This window comes from Molothrus aeneus, chromosome 4 (genome assembly GCF_037042795.1).
Source record: "Molothrus aeneus isolate 106 chromosome 4, BPBGC_Maene_1.0, whole genome shotgun sequence".
Taxonomy (NCBI): Eukaryota; Metazoa; Chordata; class Aves; order Passeriformes; family Icteridae; genus Molothrus; species Molothrus aeneus.
This window is the reverse complement of record NC_089649.1, coordinates 46,549,926-46,570,878: the sequence shown is the minus strand read 5'-3', so window position 1 is coordinate 46,570,878 and position 20,953 is coordinate 46,549,926. Positions and strand designations below refer to the sequence as shown.

At 36.7% G+C, this 20,953-nt stretch overlaps 2 protein-coding genes across 6 annotated transcripts in view; one reads left to right on the top strand and one right to left on the bottom strand.

The window, feature by feature from the left end:
* FIP1L1 (factor interacting with PAPOLA and CPSF1) overlaps positions 1–14,630 on the top strand; it is a 37,077-nt gene extending 22,447 nt beyond the window's left edge. For all 4 annotated transcript variants that reach the window (XM_066548436.1, XM_066548434.1, XM_066548435.1 and 1 more), the window contains 6 exons: positions 2,200–2,226; positions 2,790–2,844; positions 3,699–3,754; positions 9,000–9,225; positions 13,432–13,569; positions 14,306–14,630. In XM_066548436.1, coding sequence (XP_066404533.1) covers positions 2,200–2,226; positions 2,790–2,844; positions 3,699–3,754; positions 9,000–9,225; positions 13,432–13,569; positions 14,306–14,453 — 650 coding nt within the window. In that variant the 3' untranslated portion in view covers positions 14,454–14,630. The remainder of the gene's footprint in view (positions 1–2,199; positions 2,227–2,789; positions 2,845–3,698; positions 3,755–8,999; positions 9,226–13,431; positions 13,570–14,305) is intronic.
* Positions 13,564–20,953, bottom strand: part of LNX1 (ligand of numb-protein X 1) — a 79,579-nt gene continuing 72,189 nt past the window's right edge. For both annotated transcript variants that reach the window (XM_066548430.1, XM_066548431.1), the window contains 2 exons: positions 17,251–17,409; positions 13,564–16,225 (listed from right to left, as the gene is read on the bottom strand). In XM_066548430.1, coding sequence (XP_066404527.1) covers positions 16,090–16,225; positions 17,251–17,409 — 295 coding nt within the window. In that variant the 3' untranslated portion in view covers positions 13,564–16,089. The remainder of the gene's footprint in view (positions 16,226–17,250; positions 17,410–20,953) is intronic.

The following is a 20,953-nucleotide window of genomic DNA, read 5'->3' as shown; positions in this document are numbered from 1 at the left end:
CCTTTTTGATACCACCAAGTAAATTAGCTTCTGTTTTAAAATTATATAAGCATTAATCATGACTCTTTAAAAGTTCTTAAAGGTTTTTGTGGGAAAGTATGCTTATGGGCTTTTTTGTGTAATAACCTCCATTAACCAATTCATTAAAATTATTTGGACAATTGGTCTCTAGATATTAGTTGTATTCAGTCTGTCTTAATTTTGTTTGAATGGTTGCTAAGTGAAATTTTTCATTTGGCTTTTAGTCTTGTGGTGATATTTTTACTTTTAATTCTGCCCAAGATAACATTCTTGTAAATGAGAAATGTATTAATTGTTTAATACAAAATTTTTCCTTTTTGTAAAGAGGAGTTAGCTGATGGATTTCCAGGCAGTTTTCTGGAGAGTGCTGAGTGCTATTTGCAGTGCTAACAATATACTGGTTTTAGGGCAGCAGTTGAAATCTTTTGTAGTATAAGGTGGAGCTAGTAAATCACTTTGAGAGAATTTCTGGTATTTTTCTAGCTTATGTTCTTAACATTGCTATATTATAGCAATTATATATTATTATATATTATGTAATATATACATGCTTAACATTTATTTATCATATTTTTTCCTATGTTTTAGGCTCATGAAGGATCTATTAATTAGAACAATTAACCAAAAAAGATTAATAGTAAACACTTTTGCTGTACAACAGTTTGAGTTCTTAATCTTGATTTTCTTTCAGGAATTTTCATTGGGTGTGGTACCCAGTGTTCTTAACAACTGTAGTGCACATTGGAAAGCTTGCGTGTTGGTGAAGAGAAAATGGCTTATGCAGTTCAGAAATTTGGCTGATGGAGTTCACTGATTTGCATTTTGGCTAAGAGATCTGATTTTAAATCCTCCAGATTGGACAGAAACCTCAGTTATATTTCACCATGTGTTTAATCCTATAGGATTAATGCTGTTAGGAATTAATGTCAGAGAAATTGCCAACAATTAGTGAACTTTGATATTGATCTCTGTTCCTCTGCTTGCATATTCCTTCATTCTGTCCTTCTGTCAAGTCAGTCTGGGTGCAGTTGGCATTTCTAGACATTATAAATACATAGATTTAGTAAAATGCTGCTGCCATACAATAATCTTTTAATTTTAATGTTGAACTAATGAGATATATGTAAATTTTGTCATGTGGCCAGTACAGTTCTGTGTGAATGTTTATGCAGTTATGTCAGTACTGATGAAAGCACTTGCCAGAGTTTTCTGTTCCCTCCCTCCCCAAAGTTTTGCCATGAGCAGGCAGATTGAACATACATACATACTTTTTAATGGAAGCAGAATTGTTGATAACTGAAAGTGCTTTATACCTGGTGAAGTAGTCTATTTTCTGCCAGTATTGTTTTAGCACAGTTTATTATATAGCAGTGTAATGTGTTTAGTTCAGGTAAGGCTAGTTCTTTGCAAAGCATGGGAAGATAAGAACCTTTGAAGTGTACAAATTATTTTTACCTTGTAATAATTCCTTTCATAATCAGTAAGGTAGGTTTATATGTTGATGCAGTTAATTTTGTTAGGTCAGCTAATTTAGTTGGGAACAATTTTCTCAGCTTCTAGTTAGATTCATAACAGCTTAGCTAGATCTGAAAATCAGGTTAGAGTAATTCTTGCACATGTTTCTGTTAAAGGCTACTCCTTTCTCAGATAGCTACAAGAAAATAGAGAAAAAAAACAATCTTTTTCCCTCCACGTAGCAAATGAATGATGAACTGCAGTGTCATAGCATTGACTCAGACATCTGTATTGCTTACTGCTGCCTGAATTTGTTCAGTGGACCTACTGTTTCCTGTGCCAAGCTATTGAAGGTCAGAGGCCAATTGCATTTCCTTCCATGGAATGTAAAATAAAGCAAATGTAGTCTATGGGATGTTGCTTTCCTTCTGTATATTAAGCATTTTAGAATTATTAATTTAATTCTAACCTTGAGGCCCAGAGTCACTCTACACTGTTTTTGCCTCTAAATAAATAAGATCTTAAAGAATAGGAATTTAAATCAAAAGCTAGATTTCACAAGGCTTGTATAAAATTTTATCAGTATTAATGTGACATCTTGACCCGAGGACACAGAAAATATGTTGTCATTCTTCTTAATCATGTACGCAGTGAAAGCTCAGTCTGGTTTCAGATCTACAGATAAGAAACTATTACTATAACTGATATTTGTTGTCTTTTTAGGTATACCAATAACAGTGCCACCACCAGGTAAATTTGCTTAGATTTTTTTTTCCACGTTTGGTTAAGAGATGAAAACTTAACTGATGTGCAACTTACCAACTTCGTTCAACTTTACAGATAAAGGGTTATGCATACTAAACTATATGTGCATATCTAGGCTCAGTTATTTTGATGCTGGGCAGAAGAGAAATTGTATGAAAATACTGTTGACTAGTGGACCCAATCAGCCAGTTTTCTAGATGTATATTTCCTTCTTTTCTTTAAAATATTTTTTCTTAGCTATGCAGTAAATAGTTTGGATTGTTGTTTATTAAGTGTTGTTGGAATTTGCCCATGCTTTTATATCACCATATTTTTAAGAATGATAAAGTTTTAATTTGAAGCACTGATAATATATGTTTCATATTTTGCCTTTGTCAAGCTGAAAAGTAGTTCTTAGTCTTACAAAATAAAACCCATTTACATGGAAACAATTTTTTATTGTTCTCTCTGGGATTTGTTTGCTATGGTATGCTTAGCCTAGTTCTTTTATGTGTTTATGGGTGATAGATTTTTACTTTTTCCCCTCCTTATCCAATTTATTGTTACAGGTTTTCCACCACCACCTGGCGGTCCTCCACCTTCCCTCATACCCACAATAGACAGGTGATTATCTCTTTGAAACCTTACTAAGCAATCTATCAGTATTCTGTAACTGAAATAAATGAATAATACTCTTGCATTGCCCATTGTTTTATGGATTTACATCTGGGAAAGGGGAGACAGCTTCAGATTTTTACAGTAATTTTTCAGAAATGTTACTGTTCTCACCTCTCAGCATATTCTGAGTAGGTTACTTGGCCACTTATTAGTTTAGTTATGACACAGTATCGAAATGCCAAATTAGTTACAGTTTTGATAGTAAATCAATGCCAAGATCTAAGGGAATGATAAAGTATTCTTTAGTAGTCTGAAGGCTTGTTTATGTAATCTGTATACTTTTCAGTTATCATATCCTTTTTTATAGATGTACACAAAAATTTGAGCACAGATTCAGGCCTTCATAAACTATAAGAAATGGCAGAGTTCCACAGAATCCAAATTTGTATTTATATTCTGTTCTAAGTGTTCCGTTGTAACAGGCCTAACCTGTTAGGCTAGGAATTTTTCAATACCATATTTATATGCATTTATATGAACATATCTGTTCCTTTGAAGTTGAAAATTCTGTTAAAATACATGATATGGGAGGATGATGGAAAATCTCTGAGAAAAGCTTTGTATGATTTAATTGAGAAAAAAATCCTAACTTAATACATCATATGTGCATTTAAGTAAATTTATTACTTTGTACTGACAGTTGCTGTGGATGAGTGATGCTTCTGATTGTATATATTGTATATAATATATGTATTATACGTATGTAGCTGTTTATTGAAGGAGATAGCTTTGTTGCTAAAGCTGAGTTTTAACATGTATCTTTAACATGCTGAAACTGGTTTTGCATGTGCATTCCACAGTGGGCATTCTTCTGGCTATGATGGTCGTCCTGTTCGTGCATTTTCATATGGCAGTGGTAAGTAAGCAAGCTTGCTGGCTTTGGAAAATTTGACCAGTGTGATACCAAATTGTTTGATACACTTATGAGGATTTTAGCTAGAAGACTAAACAGGTCCTATCACTATTTCATTATGAAAGCTCATTGCTGACCATTGTAAATAGATACATGCTGTTGCAAATTTAAGTACTATTGGTAAATACTGTTGTTTTGCTTATTAATTTATGTACTGGATATCTTTTCCTGCTGCTTTTGCAGAACTGTGATTTTGAAGCATTATATACCATAATATGGACTTCAAGGGAGAATTTTTCAAGGCTTTAAAACAGGAGAACAAGTACTGTTGACATATCATCAGAATTTTAATTACTAAGAGCAATCATTCAGAAATCCTGATGATGTACATCTCCTTTGAAAAACCATTTATCCAACACACTATAACCTCCAGCTATACTATTATAAAGTCTTTTTTTTTTTTTTTAATTACTGTTATGGGGGAAGAAAAATCTGATGCTGGAAAACTTGACTTCATGTTTTTTTCAATAAAAGTGAAATAAGAGTGAACTAGAATAAATGCTTCATCATGTGCCACCAAATGGGCATCCACAGAATGTATGCTGAGTTTAGAACTGTTACCTAGCTTCTTGACCCAAAGGAGAAAATAAGAAGATAAAGTAGATAGAATTATGAAATTATTTGGGTTAGAAGGAATCATCAAAGATTATCTATCTCAAGCCTCCCTGCCATGGGCAAGAATACCTTTCACAAGATGAGTTTGCTCAAAGTCTTGTCCAACCTGGCCTTGAACACTTCTGATGGTTGGGCATTCCCAACTTCTCTGGGCAACCCATGCCCCACCACCATCATCATAAAGAATTTCTCTCTTATGTCCAATCTAAACCTTCCATTTCTCAGAGTAAAACCTTAGCCCTTTGTCCTGTCACTACAGGCCCTGGCAAAAGGTCTCTCTCCATCTTTATTTCTTACAAGTCCCTTTGCAGTATTGAAAAGCCACAATAAGGTGTGCCTAGAGCCTTTTCTCCTCCAGGATGAACAACCTGAACAACACAGGAGAGATGTTCCAGCTCTCTGATAATTTTTCATGGCCCTCCTCTGGACCTGCTATAACGTATCTTTGTTGTAATGGGGTCCCAAGAGCTGGATGCAATACTCCAGGTGGAATCTCATGAGAGCACGCAAAGAACCATCTCCCACCAACCTGCTGGCCACTCCTCCTTTTGATGCAGCCAGGATACAAGTGGCTTCCCAGGCTGCAAACTCACACTGCTGGCTCGTGTTTAATTTTTGCCCACCAGTATCCCCAGGCCCTTCTCTGCAGGATTGCTTTAAATCAGTTCATCGCCAGTTTGTACCGACATTGAGGACTGCACTCACCCTAATGCAGGACCTTGCATGTTGACAGTCACTGCCTCTGCCTTCAGTACATCTGCCATCCTGCCCCAAGCCTGGTGCCTTTTCTTTCATCTAAATTCTGTTGCCTTGCTCCTAGTTCCTTTGAACCCCAGCTGGTGAGAGGAGAAATTGTAGGGGAAGTTTTGTCTGTTTCTGAGATCTGTGATGTTCAGCACAGATCAAATATTCAGCAAATCTCTTTCCCAAATGTTCTGAAGTTTTAAGCATGGATATACAAAGTGACATTTTGTAATGGCTCTCAATTTCTTGAAGTTGTAGCAGTTCATGGAGTAACAAGCAGTACTTTTGACATTGTAAGGATCCTCATCAGTTACCAAATGTTTGCTTTCATGCATTGGAAGCTTGTTGTGTTTTCAAGAATTCTTGGAAAAGAACTCATAAACATCGGCTTTTACACAGACTTCTTTTTTAGCAGTAATTTGTGTTTTAGCAAAAAGGTAAAACTTGAGATGTACAACTAAAGCCATACAGAGTATCATAAGGAAAGCAGTCTTACTAACACATACTAATGTATGTATGTGGCATCTATTACATAGTCTCCAGTGTAGAGTGTTTTTCACTTTGGTGTCTCTTTTGTTAGAATTTTCTATTCTGTCAAATATTGTCAGGGACATAAGAATATTTCCAAGTTTAATGTTGACCTTTAGAGATGATGGCATGCTTGTGTTGTTGCAGCACCAGTCCTAAAGGATGACTGTTATCTTGATCTTGCCAACATTGAATTTTAACTTCATCAGCAGGATTAAAATATTGTTTTCCTTTATATGATTATGGAGACCAAGGAGCACAGTCCACTCCTATCTTCCCAGTGTGCTTCCAGTGTATCTTGTATCCCTGTTGCAGCAAAAGCTTTCATATTTGCTGCATAAAGCAATTATCTGTCTCAAAGCTGTCTGTGTCATAGGGATTTTTGAATCTGTAGAGACTCAGTGGCATTTTATCACTGTTGCTCATCTCTTAGTGAAAAATGTTTTCCTAGTCAGCATCATACTGTCGCAGTCCCTGTTGTGCAGTGTGATCACTGGTCAGTGTTTAGCAGTGCTGTCTGTGAATCAGAACCTGGGGACACTGAGAGCTCCACAGTGCAGCTGGGTGCAGACATCACTGCAATTTACAATCACAAGGTATATTTATTTAATAGTTGCTTTGGATGATAGCACTGAATCTCCAACCTATTGTCTTCTTTGACAGTGTGTGTATTTCCTAGCTTTGTCAAAATTGCAGGGGAAGATGTGCAAATGGAACACATTGCAAAAAGTAGCAGTCTTGATTAAGGTACTAGCCCTTCTTCTGCCTATCCAAATTCCTCAGCTCATGCTTTGATGTATTTGATGTCTTGCTGTCAGTTGGATTTCCCATTGCAGACCCTTTAGGAAGGTTACATAGTAAAGTAATAACTTATAACTTCAAGAATGTCTGTTTTGTTTTTGTGCTCTTCCACCACATCAATGTGGTTTAGTCCACTTGCACTTAAATCCTTTCACAACTCAGTGCTACGTCTGCCATCATATCTTTGGCTTTGCTTGAGCTGCCTTTGATCAGCCACTGAAGTGCTTTCCATCATATGCTTGTATACTTTTTCCTCAAGTAGTTCTCTGGTCTGTGCTCTAAATGTTTTTTAAATCTTAGGAACTTGCAAGACATTTAGCATTACAGAAACAATTTAAGAGTCAGTATTTTTTGAGGCACAAGCAAGAAGTATTAAATAGTTTGCTTTATGCTGTGAAGCTTTAAGTTTTTGAAGTATCTCCAAAACTGGGCTCATGTCTCGAAAACTAGTAATTATTCAAAGCTCTCCTTCTGTTTTAAAAATAAAATCAGAGTTAAAATCAGAGTTTTTGAAGTGTCTTCCTTCTTGTACAAATTATTGGAATAATCCAGGTAGAAATAACAGAAGTGACAAATTATTTCATTCAATGTAGTAAAAGCAGAACACCAGTTCATACTAGAAAGTAAGCTTCTTGTGTGTTGTGAATAATTCCTGGTGAAAATCTAGATATAAAAATGTGTAGTGTGTCAAATTACTGTTTTATCTCATGTTACTGGGGAGAAATACTTCTGTCTGATGAGAGTTATTCAAGATGTGATGGAGTATCCCAAAATTTATTGTAAAAGTTTGTACTACCATTAATAATTGGTTTGTAGTATACATTTAAAGTTAAGTGTAAGTTTAAACTTTAGATCAGAATACACTGACAGCCAGTCTCTCATACCATACGTGTGTTGTTGACATAGTGGCAAGTCAAGGAAATTAGCAGTCTTTTAAGTCCAGCTGGTTTTTTTGCTATTTCTGGCTGCTTTCCTTCGACGAATTTCAGGTCTTGGCAGCATAATGAGCAGCATAATATTGTATTAGGACATTTTTATCTGTTAACCCTTCATTTTGCTTGTAGACCTGAAGTTAAACAGTGTCAAGCATTTTATTAGAGGCAAAACCTTGTAAAAATGTTTTTTTAAGGAATTGTAATACTTGTAATTGCAAATGTATTTTAACAATGAATTGGTTTTTTCGTGCTCCGCTGCCTGCTCTAAAGGTCTTTTGTATTCCTCCTCTGGATGCTTGGCAAACTGCTCTCTTAAGCTTCTGCCAAAGCTTTCTGGGGCAGGCATACCCAGACGTTACAGGCAAGGCAGTCTGAACTTAGCTGTCAGCAGAAGCCACTGGTTTTATAACCCAACAGTATTAAGCACAGCACCAGTAACACACTTTACATTGTTCAGTAGATATTTATGTTAATTGTACTGTTAATCTCTTTGTGACACCATGAAGTCAAGTAAATATTGTTCTCGTGTTATAGATGATGAAGTGGAGCTCAAAACAAACGATTTATTGAAAGTTAGGAAAGCTAGCAAGGCAGATAAGCAGAAAGGGAGAAGTCCTCAGTACTGTAAGTCCGCTAGAGAGTGCTGTTTCCAGCTAAATACTCAGCCCTTGTTTTTTCCTTTACAGGATGCGTTCACGGGACTTCTGGCGAGGGAGGGCAGGACAGAACAATTGGGGCATTAAATACAGCAGTTCTGTATTACACTGAAGTTGGCAAAAAGCAGTGGAGAAGCATTCCTTCTCCCCATTGCTAGCTATCTAAAAAAGGTTGGGAGACAGTGTTAAGACTTCCTTCTTAACATCTTAACATGTCACTTCTAGATTAAGACTATGCTTGATTTTCTTAAACTGTTACATTTTAGTGGTATTAGTGTTTGTGCTGAGTATTCATAAATGTTATCTTACAGAGCACAAGTGGGAGCATTATTTCCTCTCCCCAGAGTGAATTTATTTCTTAAGCTCCTTTTACATCCATAATCAGAAAAGTATGACAAAGCATAGTATAGAATATAAATTACTGAGTGACAACTTCATAGCTAACATTGTATTTTAAATACAATGATTTTAAAGTACAAGAGATAAAAATAATAGCATTTAACTACAAGGCTGGAAGTGTCCTTTTTCTGAACTATATTTTCAGAGCACTTGAGTTTCAAAGGCAGTTTTGTTTTCCAATTGTTTTTGTTTTGTTGTTCCCCAAAAATAAAGCCATTTGACCACATAGAATCAGATTGTTTGAGCAAGTATTTGCACAATTTTTTTTTCCCCCAAAAGTGTTTAGACAGTCTTTGGGGTATGGTTTTGTACATCCTCATAAGAAGTACTTAAATGAGTGCCAGAAGCTTTTGTAATAATCATGGAAAAAATGCAGTGTTTGCTTAGCATTAAGTGAAAGGGGAAGATTCAAAAATGTAATTGGAGAAAATTGACAAATGTGTTTTCATGCATTAGTTTCCATATGATATTTGATTTTAATCTTTCTAATAACTACATCTCTTTCTTTAGTCACCTTTCCACACCCTGCAGGTTCTGCACCCTCGTGGTCTAGTCTTCTGGACACCAGCAAACAGTGGGATTACTATGCACGAAGAGAGAAGGATAGGGAACGTGAGAGAGAGAGATCCCGAGATCGGGATCGCGACCGGGACCGGGACCGAGACAGAGATCGGGACCGTACTAGAGACAGGGAAAGGGACCGAGATCACAGTCCGTCTTCAAGTGCGTTCAACAGGTCAGTGCAGTGTCCTAAACGTGCTGGAACTCTGCTCAAAAGCCTTGTCTCCGTTAAACAGGGTACTTCAACATTCAGCTTTAGTGTTCTGCTGCATGTTCCAAAGAGCTGGGTGGTGTGGCTTCTTCACCTTCGCCTTTTCTCTTGGAAACTATAATTCTAAATTTCCACATGTAAAACAGAAGCAGGAAGAAAGGACAGTATACATCCAAGCTGGTCATAGTGCTTTACAGGTTAAAGGTGATTTAAGTCTTGAGAATATCTGAAATATTCATCTCTTTTTGACATCAGTAGGTTTAGAAAAAATCTACAGAAAAATATATAGAAATAGTAAATTAATTTTAGTTGCCAGTTTGGTACTAAGAGCAATGTATTGCAACATTTGACTTTAATTAATGATAATAAATACCTGCTAAAATTATTAATATGGTTGTTAAAAATGGCTGGATAATAATCTCTCCTCTCTTATTTAAAACTTTTATTTCAAGGTTAAGAACTTTAATTTTGATTTAGATGATGAAAATCATGTCAGATAAATTTATTCAGCTAATTGCTTTTTTAAAAAAAGCTGCAACTGTTCTGTGGTTCATGTGCTCAAGCACAAAGCATTTAATGTTGAGTTCATTATGGCTCCGTAGAACAGAGGTCTATTGGTTAGCCAGATTTTTTTTTCTAAATTTCCTCTGCTTGTTATCTGCTAAGCTTTTTGGGGTAAATATCTGACGCTTTTTTCTCAGTGTTCATTGTTATGTTTAAAATTTGCAGAATCTATATGTTAGCTATTAGGCAGATTGTTTTTACTAATGGTTTTAAGCCAAAGGGAGAGCACTGAGAGTCAACATTTCTGTGGTTGAGATGACATTTTTGCATGATGATTGTCAGCTGAAGACCCAAACTGGATGCAGGCTGGGGGATTTTCCATGTATGCTGGTGTGGTGATGTCCTCTCCTGTGGGCATGTGCTTCGTTCCAGGGTCAGTTTCTTAGGGCTGAAGACCTATCTAAACATCTGTTTCTCAGACAGCTTGATTGAAGGCCAGAAAGAGCCCTGGTCATTCAAGGGTGCTTGAAATGAACCTTAATAGCTTCCAGGCCTCAAGAAATCTCTGTGCTGCTGCCAGAGTTATCTGTAAAGGAGGGGGAAGAGCAGGCCTCGACTTTTTTATGTGACTAAATTATCCACCATCTGTAGCAAAGCTGTTGCCACATGGCTGTATAAGAAAATGGGAGGCCCTTAACTGGGATAAGTTACTTGGTTTGGGAATCACAGAAGAGGTGTGAGAGGCTTAAGAAAGAACATGCAGATATAATATTTCTTAAGAAGGTTTATTTTCAATTCTGTGCACTTACGAAAATAAAATGAATGGAACTGTGAGGAAGAGAACATGAGCTATTTTAAAGACTGCACAGATTTATAGCTTTTATTTATTTTCCCTTTGTTTAAACTTTGATCAAGTGGTATTTTGGTGGAGTTTGTAGTAAGCATCAGGTTTATCATTTTACTGCTCAGAAATTACGGCTTTCAATGCTTTTAGCAGTTATTTTCCAGATGAATAGTGTGTGGTTTTGTTACAACATTTCTTAAAATTATCGGAAAATAGGATTATTTTTGTTCTATTATAACCAAAATGTGGTTTAAAAATGAACTTTCAGCTGTCTTTATAGTCTGTTCTGCTTTTACCCTGCTATCCTCAGAGAAAAGTGTGCATTTTCACAATGCATCTCACTCTGCCCCCTTGAGAAGATGCCATTATTTTTGGACTGTTTCCCTTCTGCAAAGGTTGGGACTTTGTTTGTTTGGGTTTTTTTTTGTTTTGTTTTTATTTTGGTAGTTTCAAGTCAATTAGTTACCACTAAAAATGTAGACATTGGAATTTGATTGATCTGTTACTGTATTGTGGTTCTTCCTCAGCAATTTGAAAAATAAAAAAAAAAAAAAAACAAAACAGAAAAACAAACCCCAGCAACTGTGTTTCTAAAGTCCTGGAACTTAATAATCTCATGCAGAAGAGGAGATGAGGGTCTGCCTGGCTGGATTGCAGCTTTACAGGATTTGGTGTTCTGGTGGTCAACAAACTGAAAAAGACTCCAGGATCAGTGTGCAATGAAGGTCAAAAGCATTGAGCAGCATTAGAGTGTTCCTGAAAGCTCTTGTCTTGGCAAACTGATTTTTTGCTTTACTTAGAGAAGTTGTTTATTTTCATCAGACACACTTACAAGCTGTCATGGTTCTTTAGTAGTTTGCCAAAATAAGGTTTAAAAGGGAGTATCAGTAATATTTTTAACCTTTTCTATAGTGTTTTAAAATAACTGGGTAATGGAACAAATGCAGAGTGTGAGTTACCATTAAGGGCTTTGGATCTCTTTGAAACCAAGCTGTAAGTCTACAAGTAGCCAAGCTTATCAGAAGTTAGTGTTAGGCATTCAAATTTTAACTTTTTAATTAGATACTGATCATCAAAATATTAGTTTTGTGAAGCAATATGAGATACGGGAGGAAGCTGCAGTTGCACAGAGAGGCTGGGGAGTCTCCATCCATGGAGATACCCTGAAGCTGTCAGGACATGGTACTGGTCAGCTGGTCCTGATGGCCCTGCTTTAGCTGGGGTTTGGTCCTGATGACCTCCACTCATGCCTTCCAACCTCAGTTTTTGTGCCATTTGAGCACAAATGTGCTTTTCACTATTTGATCAGATTACTCTCCGATATGAGGTTATAAATGCGTTATAAAGTCAATGAAGTTGTATTACTCAGTGGCAAATCATATTTTGAGTTCAGTAGTTGTAGCTGTAGTTTTCCTGGTTTTGATGTGTGAATATTTTTCATGTCCCTCAAAAAAGCAGAATTTCCTATTGAGTGGCTAATGTTTCTCTACAGTGTCTTAATTTACTAATTTCTGACATTTGCTTAATGATGTAATCATACAAGTTTTCATAAAAAGACTAGTGCTATTGCTTCAGGTGTTCCCCCTTCTCACTGAGTTTTCATGCATAGCTGTAATAATCATTAATGTAATATCCTCACTTGGATAGTGAGGATCCAGGTTGTGGCAGATGAAATGGGGTTGATCTCACTGCTCCAGGACATGTGAAATCTCGGTAGGCTTGAGCTGTTCTCCCTGTGTGATCTGTCTGATCCCTTCTGCTGCTGCAGGGGGACCTCAGGAAGATAATTTCTTTCATGGTATATGTTGGCAGAGACAGAAACGCTTGTCTGTCTAGGTCAACAGTATCTAAATTGTTACTGATCTTACTGCTTTAGAAAGACTGGTTATATTGTGCCTTTCTTTAGGACTTGGTGGGGATCTCCCAAACTATAGTAAGGGCAGACTTCGTGTGATGTATAAATAATTACACTGAGGTAATTTGTATTGAAGTTGCACTCCTAAATGATGCTGGGTAGGATTTTCTTAGAGAAATGATGAAATGATCATTTAAGCTATGCTAATGTACCATTTGAGTTATGTTGGCTAACAATTGACTTTGGAGTTTTCTTGGTTTTGTTTTTTTTTAGATTTCAGTAAACTCTTAGAACTGCCCTTTTCATCAAGTCAAAATATGAAAATATGTTTTTAAGTAAAGCCTTTGAATTCTTGTCTAACCTGTGATATTTAGGGGTTTTTACCAGCATTGTGGCAGGGCAGCACTTCATGGCAATCCTAGAGAGAAGTAGAAGTAGAGACTAGTGAAAAATTAATTTCAAAAGCAACCCAAACTTTTAGTATATTTTACTCTTTGTACTTAGTATTTCCTTTTCTTGAAGTGAGTGTAAGGAAGTAGATAACTGTACCAAAATCTAATTTTAATTTACCCAAATTGTATAATAGTCCAAAAGTGTGCTGATAAGTGTTGAATGTTTCAAACACTGATCTGAAAAAATTACTGAAGTTTATGTAGGATTGTATTTTCTTCACAGTTAGATACAGGTTCAAGCTAACAGCTTGATAACTCCTATATAAACTTAATGGGGCACTGTTGTATTCTTTTTTCTTTCATTTTTAATGAAAAATTTCCTTTCAAAACTGCATTAACTGCACAAGTCTAGTGTATAACATGAAGAACTTTATTGTCCTTTAAGCACTAGAACTCATGTAGACACCCAGAAGCAATATTAAGATTTTCCAATATTAAGATTTTTTCCTGATTTAGCTTGTTATTGTTATACTCCTTGGTCTTACTGTCCTGAAAATCTCTTCTTTCTGAATCAGTGATGAAGAACGCTACAGATACAGAGACTATGCAGAGAGGGGCTACGACCGCCATAGGACAAGCAGAGAGAAAGAAGACAGACACAGAGACAGGAGGCACAGAGAGAAAGAAGAGACTCGACACAAGTCATCTCGAAGGTTTGATTTCTCTTTTTTTAATAGGATATGAAAGACTTGCCCAGTTTAAAAAAAGGAAAAAAAAAAGAAGTAAACTTCTTTTAAAAGAACCCCAAACAAACAGGAGTTTTGTGGAAAGATTGTAAACACTTGAATGTGTTACTTGGAACAAGTCTGCCGTATAAAACATGGACAGACAAGAAGCAATACTGAACCTGGGTAACCTCGTATTGAGTGACAGTCAGTATGTGAACAGAAATTAGGACACTGGGGAAAGAAGGGTAAAAATAGTGAGTCAGAAAGGGGTGGAATGAAGCTGACATTCAGCAGCATGAACAGAACAACTCAATAGTCATTCTCAGTAAGTAAATTAATCCTTGCAGTCATTTGATAGAAATTGTTCTACCTGACCCATTTTAAGTTAGAAATAAAAGTTAAGTCCAGATAATGGGGTCAACAAGAATGTCAAATTATTAAGGAATGCCAACAGGTGCATGACATTGTTAAAAGTCTTGCTATTAGAATATGGGTTACAAATGGGAAAAATCATTCTATTTTCCCCCCAAAAAGTACAGGATGGATAGATGTATGTTCCATTCCAGGAAAAATTCAGTTCAATAACAAGCACTCAAAAAACTCTGAGTTGGGAGCAGATGCCAGTTTTCAAATATGAATGCAGAAGCTGTTTTTTTGGTACTTTGTAATGAAATAGGGCCTGAAGTGTCAAGTGTTTGAGGCATGTTTTCTCTCTATTTAGTAACAGCCGACGTCGTCACGACAGTGAAGAAGGGGATAGCCACAGAAGGCACAAACACAAGAAGTCCAAAAGAAGCAAAGAAGGAAAAGAAGCCAGTGGTGAACCTGCTCCTGAACAGGAAAACACTGAAGCTGCCCCTGTGGAATAGGCTTGTGTGATTTTTTTTGCCTACTTGCATATATATTAGTGCCAGAAATAGATTACTATAAATCTTGTTATTTTTCTGGGAATTATAATAATTTGCTCTTAATCTTGTTCTGTTAGTTTGAAATCAAAGGTTACTTTGGTTTTTTTTGAAAATAAAAGAACGAATTTTTCATGTTAAGATTCTTGGACTGACTTTGTCTTTTAAGAAACAGTGAAACAGTGAGAAAACATCTTACATCTAGAGGCTTATGCTCTTACAATATAAGTAGGGCTTAAATTCTTTGTATTAAATTGTCTCCTTTTTTCATAAGCCAACGGGAAGGTCATTCTTTTACTGACTTTAGAAGCAGTGTGCATTCATTTTATTATATACCCAACATCTGGAACAGTGTGGGTTTAGCATAGCTTTTGGAGACTTATTTGGAAAGGTCATCCTTTACTACAGGGACACACAGGAACTGCAGGCTCTTCAAAAGCCTTGTAATAACGTGAAGCAAAAAAAAAAAAACAGGGAAAGTGGGAAAGGTGCCGATTGTTCTTAGTTGAATGGAACACTGAGCATGGTGATGATACACATGATAATTATGTCTGGTTTGTGTGGGTGCATAAGGATGAATTAAGCTGGATAATCGTCCCTGCTGCTTTTCAGTGGCTTAAGAGAGAGTTCATTTTAGTCTTTGTTCTAGGGGAACAGCTGCCCTTAACATGATAAAGATTAACAAACATATCCTCTTCCCACTGTAGGCTTGTGAGATAAAAACAAGACTGTGGAACATGAGTAATTTGCAGAGAAAGACAAAGGACTATTTTAAAAGATATATAAGATCATCATCACTTTCAGATTTACTTCATGCAGAACAGTATCAAGTGTGATTGATAAGGCAGTTCCACAAAAATTTTACTGCTATTCAAAAGACTTACTTGATGGCATTAGCAGAGTGCAGTGTATTTCCTTAAAAGTAATAGTCTATATAAAAATCCCAGATTTAATAGTATTAATCAGAACAAACCAGGGAAACGAGGTAATTTGGTTTTGGATGAAAATAATGTCTGTACAAGTACACAGTTACAATTATTTTTAATTATTTTAGAAATTTCATTCACAGTTTTACAGACTAACAAACAGTACTTGAAAGTCTTGAAAATACCAGCTTCATGCTGACCATGAAAAGGTACACATAATCAAAGTGCTATTAATGTGTTGGATAAAAACCTTCACCTGATTATTGCAACTAGAAAAATTGCAAGAAATATTTCCATTAGTAATTCAAGGTTTTCTTTTTGTAAATCAAAATAAAGTGGGTGAGCAGAAGCTGTTGCTCCTTAAATTCCATTATTATTATTATAATGCATTAAATAGATATATAGGTATGTATAAAAAACAACAAAAAACCCTTAAGAACACAGGGAAGGAAGGACTTAAGTCTGTAGCTTGGATCACTCTGAAGTGATTTTTCTGACGGGTGTCACTGCTTTGCCTAAACTTGGCTTTTCTTGACATGCAGGTTGAAATTTCACAAACCTTTTCTTTATAAATACATACTTTACTCCCCAAAAAAGCAAAGACTGGTGTTCCTTTTTTTTAAAATGTTTTCCCCATGTTAAGATACTTATCACACTCTTCATGAAGACTTGTTTTATAAAAATGTGCCAGGCCAGGACACAATTGTGAGAGTAATTTTTCCTTTTAGTTCTTTGAGCATCCTTGCCAAGCAGGCATGCATCATTCCTGATGTGTTCCTGCCATTGACAGCAAGGAGGATGTCACCGCATCTGAAAAAATAAATGCAAGACAACAATTAAACAAGGTGACTTCTTATCTTAAATGTTTTCAAATGCCAAAGCACATCCTTAAGCTGGGGGAAGGGGTAGAAATGAGTATTATGTTTATTCTCTGGCTAACTACTGTTCATGAATAAGGGGATAAACCAGGTGAAAATATTTCACTTGTTTGGGTTTCTTACAAATTTATAATTAATTCAACATATTTGAAAGAAAACATGATATAGTTCTTCTGACATTCATTCTGGTAATTCCTCATCACAGAATCATAGAAGGGCTTCAGGTGAAGGGAATTCAATGATAATCCAGTTCCAATCCTTGCTCTGGCCAGGGACACCTTCTACTAGACCAGGTTGCTCAAAGTCCCAGCCAGCCTGTCATTGAATATGGACAAGGCATCCACAACTCTGGGCAACCTGTTCCAGTGCCTCACCACCCTCACATTAAATAATTTCTTTTTAATATCTGGTCTAAAACTACTGTATTTCAGTTTAAAGCCATTGTCCCTTGTCCTAGCACTGCATACCCTTGTAAAAAGTCCATTTCCAGCTTTCTTGTAGGCCCTCTTTAGGTACTAGCATGATCTGTGTTCTGAACAACTGTACCTTTTAAGCCTTGTTAATTGATGTACGTTTGTGCCATGATTGTTCATTTACTCTCTTCAAGTGTATTGGTGTTTGCAGGTAAGGTGTTTGGTTGGGGTGTTTAGAACTGGAGACATAGGAAATGTCTGTGCTGGCATGCTTTGTACCATCCCAGAGATCAAATTGACTCTTCTTTTAACTTACATACTACTAGATTGCTAGACATCTGATAACATTCTGCTATGAAAGCAGATCTGCTAAACTTCAGGATACTTGTGTCCTGTTTCCTTATCTCCCGGAGTTACTTCTGTATCAGTGAGTCCTTCCCCCATCCCTGCCACTGCCCTAATGAAAACATGTTTTTTAAAAACTCCCACAGGTTAACCGGAAGAACTTACATAAATGCTACTTTTTTTAGATATTAATCATTACCTAATTCTGCCATCGTTATATGCTGGTGTTCCCCCAACAATGGATTTGATAAAGAATGGTTTGTTCCCAGTATGTTCTTCATAACCTCCTACGATGCTGAAGCCAAGACTTCCAGATGTATTTCTTCGTAATACAATTTCTTTGCAGCTGTACAAATATCTGAAATAAACCAGTTTAATTAAATGTTTATAGTTAACTTGAGATTCTGATGAACCACTAATAATGAATCTGCCTTTTCACAGACCCATACACTGTTCTTAAGAGTTAAAGTAGTGCCATATTTCCACTGTATTAAGCACCTACACTTCTCCTCTGTTCCTGTAGTACTGTTTTCCTGTTACAACCAGATAACCAGTTATCCCAAAAGTAAAATTAGTCTTGGGCTTAAGTACTAAATTAGGTTTTTTGAGTAGGGTAGGAATCTATGCAAATGCTCTGGTTGCTGTGATGGAGAAAAGCACTTAAGCCTGGATTTAATGTTTGTAAATCAGCAATTCAAAAAGCTGTATTTCTTCTACCTTATACACCCCAATGACTTGTTTATCTTCCAGATATGAGCCTGTATGTGATTAGTTAGGTCAAAGTGCTCAGACACTTAATACTGTGGTGCATGTCAAAGTGAAATAATTTTTTAAGGCCAATGGAATGAACTACAAAAATGATAGATTACACAAAGACAGGTATTGGTGGAATTAGGGATCCTGAGCTTTTCTTGTTGAGTAATCTGATAAGTCACAGCATGGAAGATAAGAGAAACTTATCCATGTGAGTCAGTGCTTTGGAGTTCTGAGTCTGCTCTCAAGAAGATAGCTTGTCCTTACTGTAATGATTAACACAAGATTTTGTTGTAAGAGAACTGATATCTGCTTCTTCCTCTATTTGTCTTTTGAACGTATTTTATGATACTGTATGTTACGTTCATCAAAGTTTAGGTTCCAAAAGTAGGAATAGGGGAAAACTAAGAATAGTGTTATAAGACTCTTAAATGTTCACTAATGCTCTGAGTACATTAATTTGCTTCCTTTTAACCAAATTAATTCCATTTGTTAGAGAGTGAGTGATAAAAATTTCTATCCATAGTACTTTACCATCTTATTAGTGGTGTCCCCAGGAATGACCGAAATTTCTGAATGTCTAAAAATATATTTGCTACTCCAAATCTTAAAATATAGGCTGACCTACAGCAGGCAACTGTTACAAGCTCTATTCAGAGACATTTTAGGTTTCTAAGAAGCACCTGACACTTCTATAGGAAGATAAATAGCCTTTATCTTAAGGACTGATATGCCTAGTGTTTTAAAAATTGTGTTTTAAATAGTGCATTTGCTGTCTTTCACAGCATAATACTAGATTAGTCCCCCAGGGCCTACAAATATTCACCTGCTGCCAGGATGGTAGGTATGCAATATTTGCACAAGAATTCACTGGTTGCTAATGTAAGAAACAGGTGACACTTGCTTCTTCCTGAGCAGCCAGGCATTATTACTTTACCGTCTGTGGACTTCTTCAATGTGCAAAATCACTTAAACTCTCTATGTTTAATGGTACTTATCAAGGTCATGACCAAGCAGTGCCAGGATTCAGCCATTAGTGCTATAATTCAGTGTTGATTTTGGGGCAGAGGTCTCTGCTGCCCAGTGCTACACTCACTAAACTGCAGGTGGTCTAAGGAGAGCCATCTCCTTGGAAGAGAGCAGCTCACAGTCTTCAAGCCTTTATCACTAAATCCAGAAGATGAGGATAAGGAATAATTTATGTGTGAACCTGCCTCAGATACAAGATTTGGGGATATATAGGATCTAGCCACAGGGTCCTATCCTGAGCAATACTACAACTAAGCATCAGTTACTGATGCATGAGGAATTTACCAGTGCCTGTTTTCAAGTAATTAAATGTACAATTCCCTGCTGATTTTCATAAAGCACAAGTAGCCTTATGCTCTAGGAATGAAAACCAGCCCAACTGCAGGAGAATTTCAGCACTAACAGCTATGAAAAGGGTAACTCCCTCCTCCCTCCCCATTACAGTACACAAATGGCAGTCAAGTAAGTAATATTTGAGAATTGTTTCCACCAGCGTCCTACAGGCCAGATTGAGTTACTTTGGAGGTATTTCTGTCCTAATTTCATGTTTTACATCTTGTTGTACCCCAGGTTTGCAGAATGACTTTGGCCACCTTGTCTCTTTCTCATCTCACTTTACAGATGAAGAAAAGCACTTGTGTGAAGTACTAATGTTTGTAAATGTTATGACAGGACGATCTAAAAAGTATTCTAAGTACTAGCTGAGGGAAGGAAATGTGAGGAGAGCAAAGAAAGGAGAGCAGGAAAACAAGCAAGGGTAGAAGCAGCATCACGGAGCTGGGGAAATGCTCTTCACCAGCTGTTCCCTGTTATTTCCTTTGTGCATGCTTCACAACAACATGTCCCTCTACCAATAAAGGAGTTCTGTCTTCCTAAACAACAAACAATTAAATTAGCTACCCTGAAATAAGTCTTGGGGCGAGAATGCTTAAGGTCCTGCATCACTGTTTCCTCCCGCCGCCCAGCCCGCAGCCCCTCCACTTGCGTGCAGGCCAAGTTTTGACAGATGTCAGATGCACATGTGCACGTATTTTATAACCACCACATATTGGATCGTACTACAGAAAGAACAGAGGAGCTGTTTATGTATTATTAAGCCATACAAAAGTGGGAGAACCCAATTCTAAGAACTCACAAGAAAAGGACAAACTAAGTGAGATCCATAAATGTTAAATTAGCAAGATGGCTTTTCCAAGTCTTTGAGCTCTGGTGCAAGGGATCAGATAACTTGTCTGATTCTGCTGCCACCAACTTCATCCAGAAAAATTATATCATTCCCTAATTCTCAATATTTGTGTCTCTTGACTGTACCCATCTCTGTAATATGCATGCAGTCCCTGGGAAATGAAGAGTTCTGTTCTAGTATTGAAAATCAGGCATTTTCAGTTATCTACTTTGAATCTTGTAATTATTATTAATGCTAGCCTGTTTTCTACTTCATTGGCCATGGGCAGAAGTCTGTAGGCATGCCCTAGTGTTTAGTTCAACTCAGCACATTTTATGGTACCATTCACAGGATTTTCCTCAAAATTTCATGGATTTGGACAAAGAAGGAAAGACTCTCCTGTCCCCTCAGTTTCTTGAGCCTGAACATCCCACTCGAAATTGTGAGGTCAAGCTGCCTCTGAACACCCCACCTTGCTTGCTTGCTGAACAAATACACACACTGCACTGCCCGGGCTTGTCTTGAGCCACATCTTTCCCTTCTCAAAAGAATTTAAATAATCTACTATCCAGCTTCCTCTTTTTTAAACCATGCCTGTTCCTGGTCTACCAGTTTTACTGCCTTTTCTATTTGTTCAATTTGTCTTATATAGGTTTGCCCCTTCTGGCCCATCTTCCCAAGTACTTTACATGATCCTGCATAATAATGATTTTGACATTTCTGCTTTTCCATTAGCTGTACCAAACATTCTTAGACTCACACATCTTGGAACAGTCCTTCTAGTAAATTGTTTTAATTAAAGTAGGTGATTCTTCAACATTTTACCCCATAACTACACTTCAGGCACTTTTTTCAAGATGGACCTGTCAGACATCTATTTAGACAGAGCATAATTTTCTCTAACAGCCTGGAAAATGTCATGAGACTGCTGACAATATCTTGGGACCTAGTGAGA